At 32.7% G+C, this 18,768-nt stretch overlaps 1 protein-coding gene across 1 annotated transcript; it reads left to right on the top strand.

The window, feature by feature from the left end:
• The first annotated feature begins 4,473 nt into the window (after window positions 1-4,473).
• On the top strand, window positions 4,474-18,289 carry LOC126974455 (proteoglycan 4). Its single transcript, XM_050821957.1, has 8 exons — window positions 4,474-4,679; window positions 5,043-5,163; window positions 6,168-6,298; window positions 7,026-7,141; window positions 8,856-8,962; window positions 9,535-9,663; window positions 11,887-12,146; window positions 12,829-18,289. The coding sequence occupies exons 1-8, from the start codon at window positions 4,614-4,616 to the stop codon at window positions 13,072-13,074; spliced, it is 1,176 nt and encodes a 391-aa protein (XP_050677914.1). The 5' UTR covers window positions 4,474-4,613; the 3' UTR covers window positions 13,075-18,289.
• Window positions 18,290-18,768: the final 479 nt, after the last annotated feature.

Raw genomic sequence — 18,768 nt, 5'->3', positions numbered from 1 at the left:
ATCGGCAGACACACGTCATTTTGACACATATTTGGCTTGACCTAAATTTACAAGAGCATGTTACTCTTCTAGATCGTTAATTACATAAATAATACTCCATCAAATACCAAAACATTAATAGGTGTTCGCACCAAAAAGCCGGTAAACATCGATGTTCAACTGAAGTAAGCTGTTGAAGGAGCTACTAATTCATTTCTTTCGTAGTCCGTACTAACTTCGTTGTGGTCGCCATTTACGCCACGATCGCTGTTAGCTTTAGTGTAAGGAAAGTGAAATTATAGGTTATAGTGCATAATTATAAAGTTTACCGTGTACACGACGTAAAATAATTGATTGGAAATATATTGGAACTATTGATAAGTGGCAGGCCGCAGAATTTGGCGATATTGTAAGTATTTCGAGTTTTATTAGTGCACGTGTTTAAATCTATTTTGTAAAATTGCTTGCGTAGTCAATCACCTAGACTATCTTTCTTGCTACCTAAAACTGTGCATAGTTAAACTCGGTCAAATATTTTCGTTTCTAGGTCTAATATCTATTTTAAGCACAGCACGGGTCTATTTAAGATCTCAACCGTTTGTACAACAATGCTTTTGTGTTGAAATTAAAATGTTTTAGTGCAAATTTATTGCGCTTCAGAATTCATTGTATCATCTGATAAAAAGCCTAATAGATTACTTATTTTTAAATATTTGCTCATCATCTGTAACATGTATATATATATATATATATATATATATAATACATAATGTAAAAATATCCGAACTTGAATTTAATGATCTAAGCTATTTTAAATATGTAATTTCTCATTTTAATTGTTGGCTTAGATCATTAAATTCAAGTTCGGATATTTTTACAGCAATTTTGTTAGTCTTATTTACACAGCTTACACATTCACTGCCAACAAAAGAAATAAAAATAATAGCTGGGAACCTACTTAAAGCGAATACTTCTTAAGGCGAATTTTAATTACATTTGTTGGTACATATGAATGTTTGAAAATATGGATAAATGTTTACTCATTGTTGTAAGTCGACTATATTGCCAGAGTTGCCACACAAATCAACATTGGTGCCGGCCTCAAATGCCGGCAACCTTCTGTGAGGAGCCACTACCCACACCTGCAGCATTCTTATTCTTGATTGAACCTAAAAAACTGAGAGGCTTGACAATGGCACTCATTACTTTGAGACAAATATGTTAAGTCTATTCTATATTGTGGCTTTTGTGTAAAGGTCACTACAACTGAGCCAATGTCAGGTTGAGGTTTGCTACCAAGTAATGAGTAAGGGTAAGGTGTTGAAGAGCATTCCAGTTTTAATGGTAATGACAGCTTCATTAGTAATATTACAAAATGACTTAAAAAAAATATACAGACACATTACAATATATAAATACTAATGAATTGAGAATGTTACTTAAAACTTAATCTTATTTTTCCTAAAATATTTACAAATGGAGTAAACACCAGGGATAGGAGATACTTAAAGGAAGTAGGATGGGGAATTTCAGGTGGTATAAAATTGTATAGGGAACAATGCATTAAAGAAGAACTAAAGAATATATGGACCACATTTAGGGAAATGATGATGGGATCTTGGCCACAATCACACAGAGAGTGATCCCTAATCCTAAGTTCATTTAAGAACATTGACTGTTCTCTACCAAGTAACAATATTAGCAAGTACCAAAAGCCTTTTATGCCTACACCTCTACGTCAATGATATTATAGTATTAAAATAGGTAGATATGTTACTAGCGTGCCGAAAATGAATCACCTAAATGGAGTCAATTGGTCTCTTGGTCGTAGTCACTCTCTCAATACAAAAAAATTTTTTGTTGACAGAATTGCTTACAATGTTATATAGGTACAACATTAAAATGCCGTCTTGTGTTATGGGATGATGCACAAATTACGAAAGTTAAAAAAAATTCATAGAATTACATAGCACAGTTAAGAAATCATGAATTAAATTTTATTATTTGATTTAATTATTTCTCTAACAAAATAAATATGACGCCATGACATCGCCAATCGTGGAACAAGCCCAACGAAGCAACGAGTCTCAAGTGCGGACACAGATTAACATACAGAAACGAGGCAATATTATCGAAGTAGTATATTTAAGGAAATGATGCAAAAAAGGCAATGATGCAGTGAATATAATACGAAATGTAATAATTTTTAATAAACAAGTATATCGTATAAAGGTAGCTGAACTATTAAACTACTAAAACAAGTTTGGGTAGTTGTAATAAACCCTCAACAAAAAGACATTCATAAATAATATAAGACACAAAAAAAAAATTATTGTGATCTTAAAATTTTTTAGGATCCGTCGTTGGTAAAATTGTAAAAATGGTTAAAGTAAATACTGTACATTTCGGTTTTGTTTTGTTATGTCTGTATGTTTTTTTATTATTTTATGTACAAATAATTGATATCATCAATGTGGCTATATAATTATTATAATCAATATTAAATTAATTTTTTATAAAATCAGTGACACTTTATTTACCTAATTTCAATTCAGTTTTACTACTTTATAATGAATGAATCATATTTTAGGCATACATCATGGTGTATGGTAAAAAATCATATCTGGTGAATTATTCTGTATTCAAATGCAAAGCAATTAGCAAATTAGATTTATCTCATTTTTGCTTGCGATAATTGCATTTGCTATCCTTCTTTGATGTGTAATCGTAATATGGTGTGCTATTGCAATGTTAAATTATTCATGTGTGTGTAAGTGTATCATTTACAAACACCGAATGTTGTCTATGTAACCTATCTATGGTTTTAAATATCATTGGTCTACAATCTACATACATTATTATGCCTATACTTTCTTCAGACTCCTGTTTTGTAGGTATAGTTGGTACTCTCAAAGTGCCTGATATATGTGTCTAATATATTGGCATACTGTGCCATAGGTTGGGTTATCTTGATATATGCTATAATTTTATTTTTAAATAGTTTGTACAAAATGAAATATAAAATAAGTAACAAAATACCCCTATAAACATCCATTTCTCAAATTGTATGCCGTGCATAATGTGACATAATCAGTAAATAAAGAAAACATAAGATAACCTTTATACACCCGTAAAGACATTATGTGTGAAGCTGATCAACTCGCACTGACCCTACATGCTTGATTAAAACAATGGTTTTCAAAACCCAGTGCAGGATTCCCACATAATAGTAACATATTTACATCTAGTTGTGTTCCAAGTCATCATATTATATAGCATGTTGATTGAACATTCAGGGTTCATGCTACAAGTGAACACCAAATCAACATCATACATCATGCCACTTCTTCTCTCTCAGAGCGCCATTTGTTCCCGAAGTGGTAGTACTATCTAGTATATTAGAAATGAGATGAAAAAGGAATCAATTTTTGAGAAAAAAAATGCCTTTACTAGCCATTCTAATTTATACAATAAACAAAACTATATCACAAAACTTCATGGTATTGACAGACAGAGCCTATCAGAATATTTTGGCAGGTTTGAGCTCGGTTTCATATTATTAGAGCCTCAATTATTTATGATATCAACAATAGACTGAACATTTATTCTTGCAACCCCTGACAAGATTGTGTTCATTTTTGCACTTAACTAATAAGTACTTAATTTATCAGGAGTACAATATAATATGTGTCATAGGGTTTATTATCTTATCACTCTATTACTCTTTTTTAGTACTTACACATGATTATTTAAATAAAACTGTTTGATTTATTAAGTTTTATTTTTTTTAAGTTTTGTTTTGTGTATTGTCTGAGTATTTATTGAAAATGAGTAGGGCTAGTGATGGTGGAAATATAGGGAAAGTTGGGTCCGGAGTTACTGACTAGGTAAATACAGATGATGTATTTTTTTTTCACCTCTTTTTCTGCCATCTTGGCTATCTATGCCTAGCACAATAAGCTAACTTATTCATATATATTTATATATCTCTGTGATGAGTAATGATATTAACCTTACTTATTGTGTTTTACACTTATGTCTTCTGTAATGTTACCTCAGCAATTGTGATCCATGAGCTACCTACCATGGCTCTCATGTCATTTACTCATCATCATTTTTTTTCAAGGAAAACATTTTTTTTAACATTAGTGTAGCAGTGTTACGCCTTTTCTGTGTGTTTCGCGCTTTACACTGCATTAATGTCTTGTACTTGTATCCCTCCTCCATTTAAGTGTCTTCATTGCTATGTCTATTATTTTTGTGTGATTTTCAATAATTGATAATCTATCTTGTCATAATTAGCTGTAATAAACAATTCTAAATAACTTTATCTTTCCTTATCAAAGTAAATAATTGTTAGCCGTTAGTTAACAGACGTGAATTACGTTAATGGCACATTAAATTGACATTGGGCACATCATTATACAAAGTTGTCAATGTTACAAAGGTTCATCTGATATGAGTCAGTGTACAGAGTTCATTTCTGTAATGTTAAATAATTAATTGTTTCAGAGAAGCTGAAGAGAAATGCTATACACTTTACCTCAATTGGAAAACCTTATGTACCTAGTGCCTGCATACATACATTAACTGCAACTTTTTACATAGATTTAGTATAACATATAAGTGTAACTATGAAAATACCAGAAACTGGCAATGTGGGAGCGTACTATGGCAATGAAGACGGACGACAGTGGCAGGTCTGTATGTAATACCACTATCAAATATAAAGAAATGATACCTACCTACCTACTACCCAGGGGCGTGCATAACCTCGTTATGAATCTAAATAAATATAGCACTAGTGTTAAACACCCACTCAAAATTTTTTTCATATACGCAAGGTAAGCTATCATTTCATATTCCACAGCTCATCTACGACTAATTAGATCCACAGTGCGTACCTTACAAGAAAGCCAATGCACGCCCATGCCTACACCCATAAAAGTTTGCATAGCAATCACTTGCCATCATATGATTTGTATGCTGATGTGTACAAAAAAAAAAAAAACAATTATTATTATCCTACATAACATTTTACTTATTTGTCTTGAATGTTTCAGGCAAACGGCATGATAATCGACAACGGTGTCGGCGGTGGCGTGGTTGGTAGTGGCGACGCGGGCGCTCACAGGCCGCCCGTCTACCAAATGCCGCATCACATGCCGCGAGGTCCTGTGCCAGGTGAGCTGAATACTTTGTTGGTCTTGTGTTCCTATCGTAGAAGCCACAAACTTTTTAACTGGGTGAACCCCAGTCGAAAGTTTTGAGGTAAAAACACTGGGAAAGATCTGGAGCGAAATCAAGAGAGTTGCTCAGGATTGATCGTGATGGAGATCCACTGTGGATATCCTCTGCCCCAGCTAGGGGATAGAGCAACTTAATGAATGAATGATAAAAAATTTTTTAACAAAAATCAACAACTTCAAAAACACTATTATCAAAAACAATAGATATACTATGCACTAAAAAGTATAAAAATATATTTTTATAACTTATATGATATAAAATATTATAGTTTTCTCATGGATGCCTTTGTCAGATCTGGATCAAATTACAACAGGACCACACGGGAAGCACCAGCTTTAAAATAAAAGGAGAATTATCAAAATCAGTTCACCCAGTCGAAAGTTTTGAGGTTACAAACATAAAAAAAAAACAACATATCGACGAATTGAGAACCTCCTCCTTTTTTGAAGTCGGTTAATGAATGCTGTCATGGTATCAAATGTAGTAAGATCATTAGAGAGACATAAACTTATCCATTGGAGTCAACGGAAACCATGTTGAGCAATTTATTAGTTAAAAGAAATATTATGAAAGGCAATTTGTAAAATTTTTCTATTTATAGTAATACATAATTATCTATACAAAGTTTGATCGTTATCAACAACAGAGTCCATTTGTTCAATAATATTGGTTGTTTGAAAAATCATTCAGTTCGATTTCTGTCAAAAGTTCAAGAAAATTTAAAAAAACTAAATATTATCCAGTTATTGTTTTCTTATAAATCGAGGGCGCGACTCCTTTCACGACTTTTCTCTAAGACTCGTAGTTTTGGACTGTGCCATCACCACCCTTCTCAAAAAGCCATCCTGTAGATTATTAATAAAGGCTTTTATTATTATTATTATAACAGGTCGTATTGATTTGCTATAAGAATACAAGTAACATCAAACTGATCGAAGTTGTGGTTGTTGCAGGGTACGTGATGGGGGGAGCTTACTACCAGGCCTACCCCCAGGCCGGGCCACCGCCTGTGCCTGACGACTTCGCCGACTACATGTGGATGGAGAACGAAGAGGAGTTCGACAAGCAGGTGACTGGCGACGTCTTACAATATTATAATGAGCTTGTCTTGTTAACCACTGACTTGTATAAATACCACTCGACAGCCTGTTCCACATGTTTGACAGCAAATTTTATGTGCCTATTTGAAGCGCCAGTCGCGAGCTTCCAGAGAACTAATTTTGACGTATAATACAAATGGCTGCATTGAATACTCTGAAGTATTTTTGATTTTAATTTCAAGAATCCACGTATTTTTTTTGTAAATAGTTTGCCCACCGTGTATCGATGTTTGCTGAGGTTGTCATCACTAGTTTTAGTACCGCATAGTCTCGCTACATGGCCCACAGCGCCAAAATGGCGAATATCAAACGCACAAAAGCTCTTTGACAGCAGTGGTTATATATATAAATGAAAAAAAAGATGAAAAAAAAGCCTGCTGAGTTTGTTGCTCCCGTTCTTCTCAGGTTCGAGGCATTCTATTTGTAATGGGTGGGTGGGTAGTTATTGACTTTCAAAAAGTGAGAATAAATAGTAATTTTATGCAAAATGTTGAATTTTAATATTGTTAGAATTACGGACGGTTTGCCAGAAATCCATAACGCGTATAACTTCCTCAAAGGAAGGCCTCCCTGAACACTCCTGTTATTCCTCTGGTGTTGCAAGAAAATGTGGGCGGTGGTGATCACTAAACACCAGGTGACCCGTAGCACTAACCTATGTGATAATTGTGTTTAATAGTCTTATGTTGGCTGCAGGTGATGCAGCAGCTGGAAGAGGAGGCTCTGATGGAGCAGTGTATTGAGGCCATGCTGGAGGACGAGCAGCGCGAGAGACACGAGCGTCCGGTCGCCAACGGACATAAGCACGCCACGTATGTACCTTGTATTTAATATTTATTTACGATGTGTCTTTAATCAATTCGACACGTGTTTCGCCCCTATGCGAGTCATCCCCAGGAGATGTTGACTCGCCAAAGGTTAAATTTTAGTATCGCGTAGCACGAATTATGAAGTAAAAAATATTGTTCTTAATAGAGCTTTAACCTTTTTTTTACTGTCTTTGCAACTCTGGGTTCTAGCCATTTTAGTCTAAAAATTATTATAAATCTATTACCCTATATGACCCAGACTATTTTTTAACATTTCATTTTACTAGTTTTTATTTACGATTGAAAGTTATTCGAAAGTTTTTAGCCAAGCCTCTCGCAGCCATGCCAGCTATGTACTGTTTTATGTACATGATGATTTACCCGTTTTGGTTAGAATTTTTTCGTTATTTTCTTGACAACGGTACATTACCTTTTAATAAGAGTGGTATAATTATAATTGTGGACTAAAGATCTGTCAACTTTTTAATTTTTTTACCTCCTAATTCGTGCTATATATCGGATACTAAGTCCAACTACTTCTGGCATGAGACTTGTCTGATATACTTGAGAATAGGATGGTTATGGATTTGTTTTTGCAATATTTTTTTTTTAATTCTTATTATTGATTTAAGTCGAAAATAATGTAGTAAAATAATAGAAAAGTCACAGAAAAAGATGACACGAAATTTAGAACCTTTGACACTCCTCACACTGATAAGTACCAATGAGTTTTAGATTTTGAATTCATATGGGAATATATAAAGGAAATTCAAATGTAATCTGAATCTTAATGACACCACGGTCTGGGAATAAAGCGAACACCCTCAGGCTCTTTAATTATAAATGTTTATTGTACGATATTACATTGTAATCCATATTTTTATATATAAAAAAAGCCAGCTGAGTTTGTTGCGGCCTTTCTTCTCAGGTCTCAGGCAGTCTCTTTTGAATGGATGGTAGTTTTTGACATTCACTAAGTGATTGTGAGTGATGGTGAGTTTTAAGCATCTCATGATTTGGTTCTCTTACAACTACACTTTGTTTTAATTGAGGGTTAATCTTTCTTCATGGTCTATTTTACTAACCATATTCTTCACTAATGTGTATTGATAGTGTTATTCATGAAGTAACAACTTAGTACTTGAAATCTGATTTATTTGGGAGTAAGCTAAGTTAGAATGGACAAAGAATAAGGAGACATGTGCTGGGATGATGGAACAGAGGTAAAAATGTGTTTTTTATGGAAGAGGGGGCCAACCAAATGAATGGGTCACCCGGTGTTAACTGATCACCGCCACCCACACTATCTTTCAATACCAGAGGAATTCAAATACAATATCGAGTCAGATACCTTTAGAATATTATTGCTTTTTATTATATCCGTATTAAGCGTTCTGGAATATTTAGTATTAGCAAACATTGTTTTGCCATATAAATTGTATTGATGTTATGCTTGCTAGTTGATAAGAGATGGCGTTGTATTCATTAGTAACAATCACACTTCTTAAAAGAAAAATATAAATATTTTGTATAATTCACACTATAGTTTTATAAATTATAGCCTATTTGTTATTCTGGTATGTAAGCTATATTATTGTAAAGTTTCATCAAAATCTATTCAGTAGATTTTGTGTTAAAGAAGTTCAAACATACATCCAGACATACAAACTTTCACATTTATAATATTAGTAAGGTATAATGTTTTCTTATGTTACAGAACAAGCAACGGCAATAATTCGCAGGCGATACAGGACGCTGCCTCCCGGTCCACACTCAACCCCCTGGCCGCTGAGTTTGTGCCCAACAGAGCGAGGTTACCACCAGGTAAAACATTAAAGATAAAGATTGCTAGATATTATTATGTTGGATCATGTTTAATTATACTTCCTCTATTTTTAAATTATTTCAAGCTTGTCCACTGACATAGGCCTTCTAAGACCATCCAGCACTCTCTGTCATCACTTGTCTACTCCAAACTGGTCCAGCAACCTGCTTTGTATCATTTTACCACCTTAGTATCTGTCTGCCTCTGCCTTACTTTCTGTGTCCAATTGTTTGCGCCTCTAATCATATGACCCGTCCATGTCCACTTAAGTTTTTTGACAATTTTTACTATGGGGATCACCTTTGTTTTTTGCCTTATGTCCATCTTAAGCCTATCTCTGTCTTTTATGTCCAATAGGCTCTTCTGAGTCAGATCTTTTTAGCAGGGAATCACAATTTCAATTCATATTTTAACTTAAAGTTGTGTGTTTTTTATTGCTAATAAACTATTATATTCTAATATCTAAAAGTATGTATTGGTTGATTTTCTTATGATAGAATCAAACATACACAAATAGCTGCAAAGTATAGGACAAAACATTATTAACTTACATAATTGTTTATATTACCAGAAGAGAAAGCAGATCCGCCAGAGGCGACAAGTAGAGAAGAGAGCAAGCCAGCCCAGAAGGAGCTCGCAGCAGATGTTGAGGCTGTCAGCGAAGATGGGAGGAAAGCTGACAGAAAAGCAGAGGAACCAGGTCAGTTGTATATTAGCAAACTGTTATTGTGCAATGCCTGTATCAAGTATGATTTACAGCCATTTTAAATAATATATTTAGGCAAAAAGTGACTTGATGAGCAATGATGAGCATGATGAGCAGTTGGATGCAACTATGGGAAGTCAGAATTCTTGATTGAGGCACTACAATAGAAATTGTCACCACTTAAGTTTCTGTAGATTCAAAGCGAAACACTAATGAAATGTGGAAGAATGTTTATAGAATAATCAATTTAAAATATAAATAATATGTCATCATAGATAAATAAATGATTATTGACACACTTTCATTCAAATAACTAGGCATAGACTGTAATGGGTACAAGACAACAATACATTTAATGCAATATACTTACTTAAACATATATAAGTAATGTGATGATGTATTAAGGTTTATCAACTCCATGCTAAGGTATTGAATAATAAATTATTATTGTGAACTCTAAATAAAGTTACATTTTTTTGTAAAATAAGTAATAACTGTAGCTATGAAAAACAACTCAAATGATAATAAACTTATAACCTCAAAATAGCACAGCTTTCTCAGCTTCATAGTTCATACAATTTTAATACTATACTTTGCCTTTTCTAGATATTATACTTACCCCCTTATTCATAATGGTCCTCTAACTTTAAACAGCCGCTTAGGAGTGTTTTTTCTCATTCTGACTTAGGTCAATAGAAGAAGACAGAGTGAGAATTAGCAATGCTTTAAGTTAGCAGACTATTATGAAAAAGGGGGTAAATCTTTAATTGTTTAAGGACATTAATTCACTTATCATTTATTTTACCACTATAAACTGTATTGATTACAATAACATTAGTTAAAGGCGGTCAAAGAGTAATTTTTAATTATTATAGTAAATATAATATTTTAGTAATAGTAATTGCCTATATGGTAGGCCCATCTACTGATTATTTAGGGTAATGTGTGACTGATTTCCTTGGTTCGTTTTTTAAACTCAATTAATAGCAAATGTTATAGATAATTGTACCGAACTAATAAAGACAATCATTTCCTGTGCAGATAATAATTTTCCTTTAAAAAAATCTTCCATCACTAAAATCTTGGTGGGATGCTGAATGTACAGAGGCAGCCATGCAAAGGAAATTGGCTGAAAAAACCTACAACAAAAATATGACATTAGATAACTTAATCGAATATAAAAAAATTGCTGCGAAGGCTAGAAATTTATTTGCAAGAAAGAGAAAGCAAGGTTGGTTAACATTCTGCCAAAATTCCTTCTTCATTTCTTTGCAGATAAATTAAAAAATAAAATGAGTTATTTCTATACAGCATAATTTAGGTGTGTATAGGTGCAGCTATTCCTTCTCCGATAGGATGACTCCCCCCTTAGTTCCAGATTATGTCTATTTCTCTGTCTCTCATCACCTTTATCTCTAGTTACAGTCTGGACTACCCTTCGACTTACTAATTTTACCAATATGTATTTTTGTTTTTAAAATTTTAATCTATTATATATATAAAAATGGATTGCTGTTCGTTAGTCTCGCTAAAACTCGAGAACGGCTGGACCGATTTGGCAAATTTAGGTCTTGAATTATTTGTGAAGTCCAGAGAAGGTTTAAAAGGTGAATAAATAGGAAAATGCTTCTAAATTAAATAAAAACAACAAATTTGTTTTTCCTTTGATGTGTCCATACATAATTTCTATGAGACAATTTATTGACGCACGGTTTGACAGTTCTGCTGTGAAACAATTTCATTACGACAGCAGGGTGCATATTTTACGAAGTAATTTTTGATGTTATGATATATTATTGACAAATTCATAAAAAACATTATTTTATTTATTATATACAGAACAACGTCTGTCGGGTCAGCTAGTAATAAATAAAATTATTTATTAGTTGTATATAATATACACTGATCATTACCGTTAAATCTGGAATGCTCTTCAACACCATACCATTACTTTACATGGTAGCCTACCTCAACCTGACTCATATTGGATGCAGCACCTTACAAACTAATTTCTTATGTATATTACAGCTATTGTAAAATACACTATTTGATTGAAAATAGTGGCTGTTAAGATTCTTGTATGTTCTTACAAGCTTAACTTTATCCAAAACTCATTTTTAGTAATTTAAAAGAAATATTTATACTGACTAATCAAAAGCCTTTAGTTTAAGCCTACTTGAATAAAGTTTATTTTAATAATAAAATATATGCATTCAGAATCACTGCAGTCACAACCGGAGCCACCAGAAGTAAGCGCAGCCCACATACAGCCAATAGAGCATGACAAAAAGAAAGACAAACCCAAAACGAAGGTGGAGGTGAAGAAACCGTTGAAATCAGAGCTGAAGCCTAAAGCAAAATCAGAGGCAAAAGTGAGGAAGGATTCTAAAGTGAAAAGTGAAATTGAGAGTGAAGTGATTGAGGTTACCCGTGAAGTTGTGAGCAACAATAACGTGCCGGCCACTGACGTTGTTAAAGTGAGTTATTAACGTTTATACTATGTAACTCTGGTGTTGGGTCCTGGCATGGATATGGTAGGAGGCTGTTGAGGTGAACGATCATCTAGCATCCAACTGCCAGGACGCTGTTGCTTAGTTAATGAATCACATAACCACAGGTTATGTTAATAGTTTCATTCACCTCACAAGAAGCACTCCAAACATGACTTAAGTCAACCTATGCATAGACCTGTTTTTACATATATATATATATATATATATATAGTGGGAAGCTACCACAACGGCGCCTATTTCTGCCGCGAAGCAGTTACGTATAAGCATTATTTTGTTTTAGTCTGAAGGGCGACGTAGCTAGTGAAATGGCTGGTCAAATGAGACTTAACATCTCATGTCTCAATGTAGTGCAACTCAGAATTTTTGGGTTTTTCAAGATTCCTGAGCGGCACTTCATTGTAATGGGCAAGGCGTATCAATTACCATCACTTGAAAATCCTGCTCTTCTCATAATGATAAAAAAATTTTGAGGAAAGGTATGATTTATAGAACTGCCATATCTATACTTTAATAGAAATTATTTGTTTTGGATATGGTACTGAGCATATATTGCAAAATACACACAATATGATGTCAATACATCAGTTATTCTGCACGACTGCCCCTTGGTCAATACTTTCAATTGAACTGTCTTAATATATTTCAGCAACCAACTCCACCGCTGACAGAGGAAGCACCTTCAACAGGCCCCAAGCCCATCAACTATGCGGCCGCGGCAAAAGCCATGAAGCCTAAAAAGCCCGCAACACCACCCGTCACCACAACTGACAAATCCGCCCCGCCTCCACTAAGAGCAGACAAGTCGAAAGAGAGAATTGACAAGAACAAACCAGTGACCGCCAGCAAAGTGAAAACTGAGAAACCCATACAGAGGAAGAACTCTGCCAAGTAAATATTTGGTTTTATAAATTGTAAATGTACAAAAATAGATTTAAGTGTGTATCTAAATAACCATTGGGAAATATATAAAAAAGCACTTGATGATAAAACTTTGTAATTTGAATGTATCACAGTTACACTCACAAATATAACGGAAAGTTAATTATAATCTAGTATAGTTCTTTGTATATGTTTAATAACATACAATGTTTGTGAGTGTGTCTGTTTGTAATGTAAGATTCATAATTTTTTTTGAGATTAATAAAATGCATAAAATCAAAGAAACATGTTATAGAAATTTGTTTTAGAAAACATATTTAGTGTTGCTCCAAATTGATTGAAGAAGTGGTGAAGAACCTCATTTGATTTAAGTCAAATTTTAGATTAAAACATGGAAGTTATATATTTTTAAAATGTCACATATTAGATTTTTTACATATACCTTCATGACTACAAATAATATAATTTAGCAATCATGAAATATGCCCAAACAAGATCTAATAAAACTCCTGTATAATGTAAAAATTAACAATTTAAGTACTAGTTTATTGTATAATGATATCATGATTTGTTTGTGAATATACTTAAACATATGTAAGTATGAATAGTATATTAGGTCAGCCCTGAGATACTATTGTTAGAAACACATTAGAATGTAATTCACATGATTAATAATGAAGAATATACAACCATTAAAAAAACATTTATTTGACACGAAAATGCAATAAAAGTTGTTTAATGATATTATTGTTATTCAATAAATATTAAACAGATCATTAGCCTTTTTAAGACACACAGGAAAAATCAGATCCATAGATGTGATAATTCAACCTGCAAACATATTTTAATAGCTTAAATAGTTTTGGCTTAAATAATTTTAGTAATAAAATTGAAGATGAAACGTTCGTTTTCAAAAGGAAATCAACCAAAAATTTCCTCAAAGAAAAGTGTTTGGGAGAAAATAAAAAAGAGCCACAAAAATAGTTTTCTTGTAATATTTGTGATTATTTAATTATTTTAATGGCAAAACTCGGCCCGAGTAAACTTTCTCACATAATGTTTGTGGTAAAATAACTAATTAAATTGGAGTCACAATTTGCACACGCGTTATTCTATATCATTTATATGTTTCTCGCCACTTCTTCTCATTCATCATCAAAAAAAGAAAATTTGCGTTCAATATTTTGAAAGCAATTTTCTTATATTTATAGTTTGGGTTCAATTAATTATTTTCGTCTCACTCATACATTTAACATCATAATCAAATTTATTTTAAATTAATTACATGTTTGTTGTATTATACAATGGAAGTTTATAATTATATTTTAAAACCAACCATAGATTCACCTAATGATTTAATAATAATTATTATTTTCACTGCTCACATTTTATTCACTAGTTTTCATGCTAGTAAAAATATATAATATAATATGTAAAAAAAAACTCACATTATTAATATAATTACTATATTTATAAAATTGGACAAAAAATTACAATGAAACAATCAAACTGCAACTGTTTGATTCCAATCTTCATCATTTTATTTCTGTTCAGAAATATTGTTGTTATGTTGACAAAAATATGATTTTTACCAATTTAATAACAAAGTATCAGATTAAGTAAACCTGTATTTTCATTTCAATAATTTTTACGTTATTATTATTATTATTATTTCAATGTATAATAAATAAAATGTTATGTTTTTAAATTTATTATGTGGTTGATAAGAATTATGAGTAGGTCAATTAGGGTCACACGAAATGTTTGGCTCTTTTTGCCCCATATTTTATGGTTATTTGGAGGAGCGACTTTTATTCGCCTGAAAGAAACGTTTATTGAATGCGTAATATAGAACTGATCTTGTATGAAAGTAAATAGTGTCACGTGAAGTAGTACCAAATAATATTATACTTGTAGTGTGGGGCAATTTAGAGTCCGATCTAGCTCTGGGCTGTTTGTGTCAAGGTGAATCATATCACATTTTTTTAAGCTGTCACAGTTATTTAATACACAGTGCCTTGAATATTATCAGCAAATATATGTCAGTTATGGAATTGGACATTCCACTTCATCATGTGTGAAATTATTATATTTATACTGTATTTTTTCTGGCATGATTTATCTGTGATGCTTTTAACTGCCCAATACAAATGGCCAATAGCTCTCTTTATTGATGACACTTGTGTTAATCACTAACATCATATTGGCCCCTAGAATAACAAAGGATTACTTTCCTGTCTGGTTTTCTGTAATGAATCAAGAATCAGTACTAATGTAGGAAGCGGTTTATTAGATTGATAAAATTTTACTGTAGTTATGTACTAAACTAAAACAGCCTATAGAAAAGGGTGATTGAGAACTAATCAGAATTATGTCAAAATAAATCAAACCATTCTTTTTTCACAACATAAACATTTTCACTATCTAAAAGTACTTTAAAATAATTAATTAGTCCTATGAGAGTCTTAAAGACAAGTCCTTTATAAAATTACATGAACATGCATGACATATAGCATCATACTTATATCATATTTTTGGTAATATATACATATAAAAAAGAATTGCTGTTTGTTAGTCTCGCTAAACCACAGAACGGCTGGACCAATTTGGCTAATTTTGATCTTGAATTATTTGTGGAAGTCCAGAGGTTTAAAAGGTGAATAAATAGGAAAATGCTGCTAAATTAAATAAAAACAACAAATTTGTTTTTCCTTTGATGTGTCCATACATCATTTCTATGAGAGAATTTATTGACGCACGGTTTGACAGTTCTGCTGTGAACCAATTTCATTATGACAGCAGGGTGCATATTTTACGAAGTAATTTTTGATGTTATGATATATTTAGTATCGACAAATTCAAATAAATACATTATTTTATTTATTATATACAGAACAATGTCTGTCGGGTCAGCTAGTAATCTAATAAAAAAAATGTTTATTAGTATCGGTTCTTTCTTGAGTTTTAATTAACTTCTCATATCACAATATTTTTCATTACAAATTTCCAGCATGAACATTAAATTATTCTTATCCTGGGTCAAAGGGTTCTTGTTTGCCCCATTACAAGATTATCTATTTGGTATTACTTTATTTGAATTATTGTGCTAACTTTCTGAATCTGATTTAGATTAATACTAAGGTTCACAAAACAATTTTGATATATTAATATATATATATACAAGTATGCTATATAATTTATAGCTTTTTATAATTATAATATTTGGTATACTCTATATAAAATTGCCTAAGTAGTGTTATATTGGTTTTAATTATAGCAAATATTGTAATGACCATCTTTAATGGATTTAATTGAGGTTCGATTTAATTAGTTTGCTAGATGACTTCTCTTTTAGATAAGAGCCAGGTATAAGTAACTCGATGGTGTGTTCCTGTTTTTTCTTAGTATGAATATGTTAGGACAGTGTGGTCTCATGGGCTGATGAGTTGTTTATAATTAAAAAAAAATCTAGATATTCCCCAATTAAATCCGTTAAAGGAGATACAGTAGGTTCTATGAATAGATATGTTGATAAACAAAAAATATAATAAAAATAAAAAATAATTTTAGTGATTAAAATTGATTTTAATCATTCGTTGATAGAGTAAGTTGTATAAAAAGAAGGACGGGTGCGTTGCGCGTTTTATTTCCTCTATCTCTTGTTATTCTATATTACTAGTGTAGTGGTGGTGAACCAGTGTCTGGATGTGCTGTTGTTTTTTCCTTTGGGATGACAAACAATTCTCAGGATACCTTTTTTAATTGTAAAGTACACTACTAAATTAATTTCTAGTAAATCCCACACCGTTATTCTATGGACACGTTATAATATTATAACGTGTCCACTATAGAAAAAATAATACAATCAATTCAATTGCAATATTTTTATTTTGACTCGTTTAGCAAAATAGTAAATTTCTCGTACAACTCTAAAAAGAGCACGAATCTATCATAAATCACATTTTTTGTTTATAATAAATACCAAGCTTGTTGATCTAGCAACCCATAACATAAACCGCATATTGATACCGCGACTATTGTAAACACAAGTGGGTATCGCGTTTGAAGTGGCCGCGCCGGGTTTGGCGCCAAAATAGCTGAGCAGAATGCTTCTGCGGGCGCGCGGGAATTGTTGGCATATCAGAGGTTTAATGTATGTATATGGATGAAAAGGAAAGGGTTTAGTGTCCAGTGTTTAATTAGTACAAGATTTATGTTATATGTGAATAATATGTTACTATTAGTAACCCATAGAATTAAATATATTGGGCCTAGCACACGTAACGAATTTTCCCGCAGTATTGAGCAAAAGCTCAGAAATGATAAATAGCAGGGTAAGAAATAACGCGCTAGGCCTCATGTCGAACTTAATAGCAGAACGATCTAGACACGCGCTCATCAAATGTGAATAGTTTTACGAAGTGCATACTTTGCTCTTCAATTGGAAACCTTAAATTTACCACAAAAAATTAAAAAAAAAATGTAAAAACTTCCTAAATATATGTTATTGTTAAGTTATAGTTAAACGAGAAATATTATTCGTATTGTTATTATTTTTTAAGTTAACGGCTACGGTGTGGTAGTTTTTGGTAAAAACGCTTGTAACAGCATGAAACACTTAAATGTCCTACAGACTTGCATCCCGTGCCATTAAAAAAAAATGCTTCAAGTAAACGTCAATATTCAAATTAGTAAACAATGGAATATTTTTTCTTATTTGTTCTTTCCAACTTAAGTCGTTGGACTTTCTAACGCAAATTACAGGTAATTTATTAATTTTAATATCTGTATTCATAGCAAGATATGTAGTTTCTCTGGTGTTGGAAAAATGGTGGGAAGCGGTGTTCACCTATCAGGTCACCGGGTCCTGACTACTATTCATTGAAAATATGAAACTATACTGATCCGTGATTTTATTAAATATTGTTTTGCGAGCCCATTGCAAGTTGTTCCTTTTTTACCAAAACGACCACACTGCAGTTGGTTAGGTAAGTTTGTCCAATATTCAATAGATTAATGAAATTAACATTGTATATTAATGATAAAGGTATGTATGTAAGGCCGCACGCCGCGAGGGTTGCAGTAGCTAGCACTAAAAAATTAGCGTACGGTGTTGCATAGTCAGGTGTTTGGTTTGGTGTTGCCAATTGAGGAAAATCTACCCAAACAGTAATCTTTTGCTTAGGGATGTTTCAAATGTTTAATATAGAATTTATTGACACTGAAAATTGTTTTATTACCTTTATCTCCTAATGGATGAAGAAACAGAGGATGCACAAATATTATAAAAAAAAATCCGCTGGCACCAGACGTTTGCCCTCAAACTGACCACAGACTATAGAGGAACAAATAAACAACATTGTAGGTATTATAACCGGTCACTGTCCCTTCCAGACGCGGCATAGTGTAAGGCCGTTCTTAACAGACAATGTAGAACTTTTACAGCTTGCATTCTTGAGAATTGCATCTAGTATATTAGTTTTTTTTTATGATAATAAGGGACGAGACTAGCAGGACGTTCAGCTGATGGTAATAGATACGCCATGCCCATTACAATGCAGTGCCGCTCAGGATTCTCAAAAACCCAAAAATTCTGAGCGGCACTACAATTGCGCTCGTCACCTTGAAACATAAGCCTCATTTACCCAGTAATTTCACTAGCTTCGGCGCCCTTCAGACCGAAACACAGTAATGCTTACACATTACT

The sequence above is a fragment of the Leptidea sinapis genome, chromosome 2 (assembly GCF_905404315.1).
Source record: "Leptidea sinapis chromosome 2, ilLepSina1.1, whole genome shotgun sequence".
Lineage (NCBI taxonomy): Eukaryota > Metazoa > Arthropoda > Insecta > Lepidoptera > Pieridae > Leptidea > Leptidea sinapis.
This window is presented reverse-complemented; position numbering and strand designations above follow the sequence as displayed.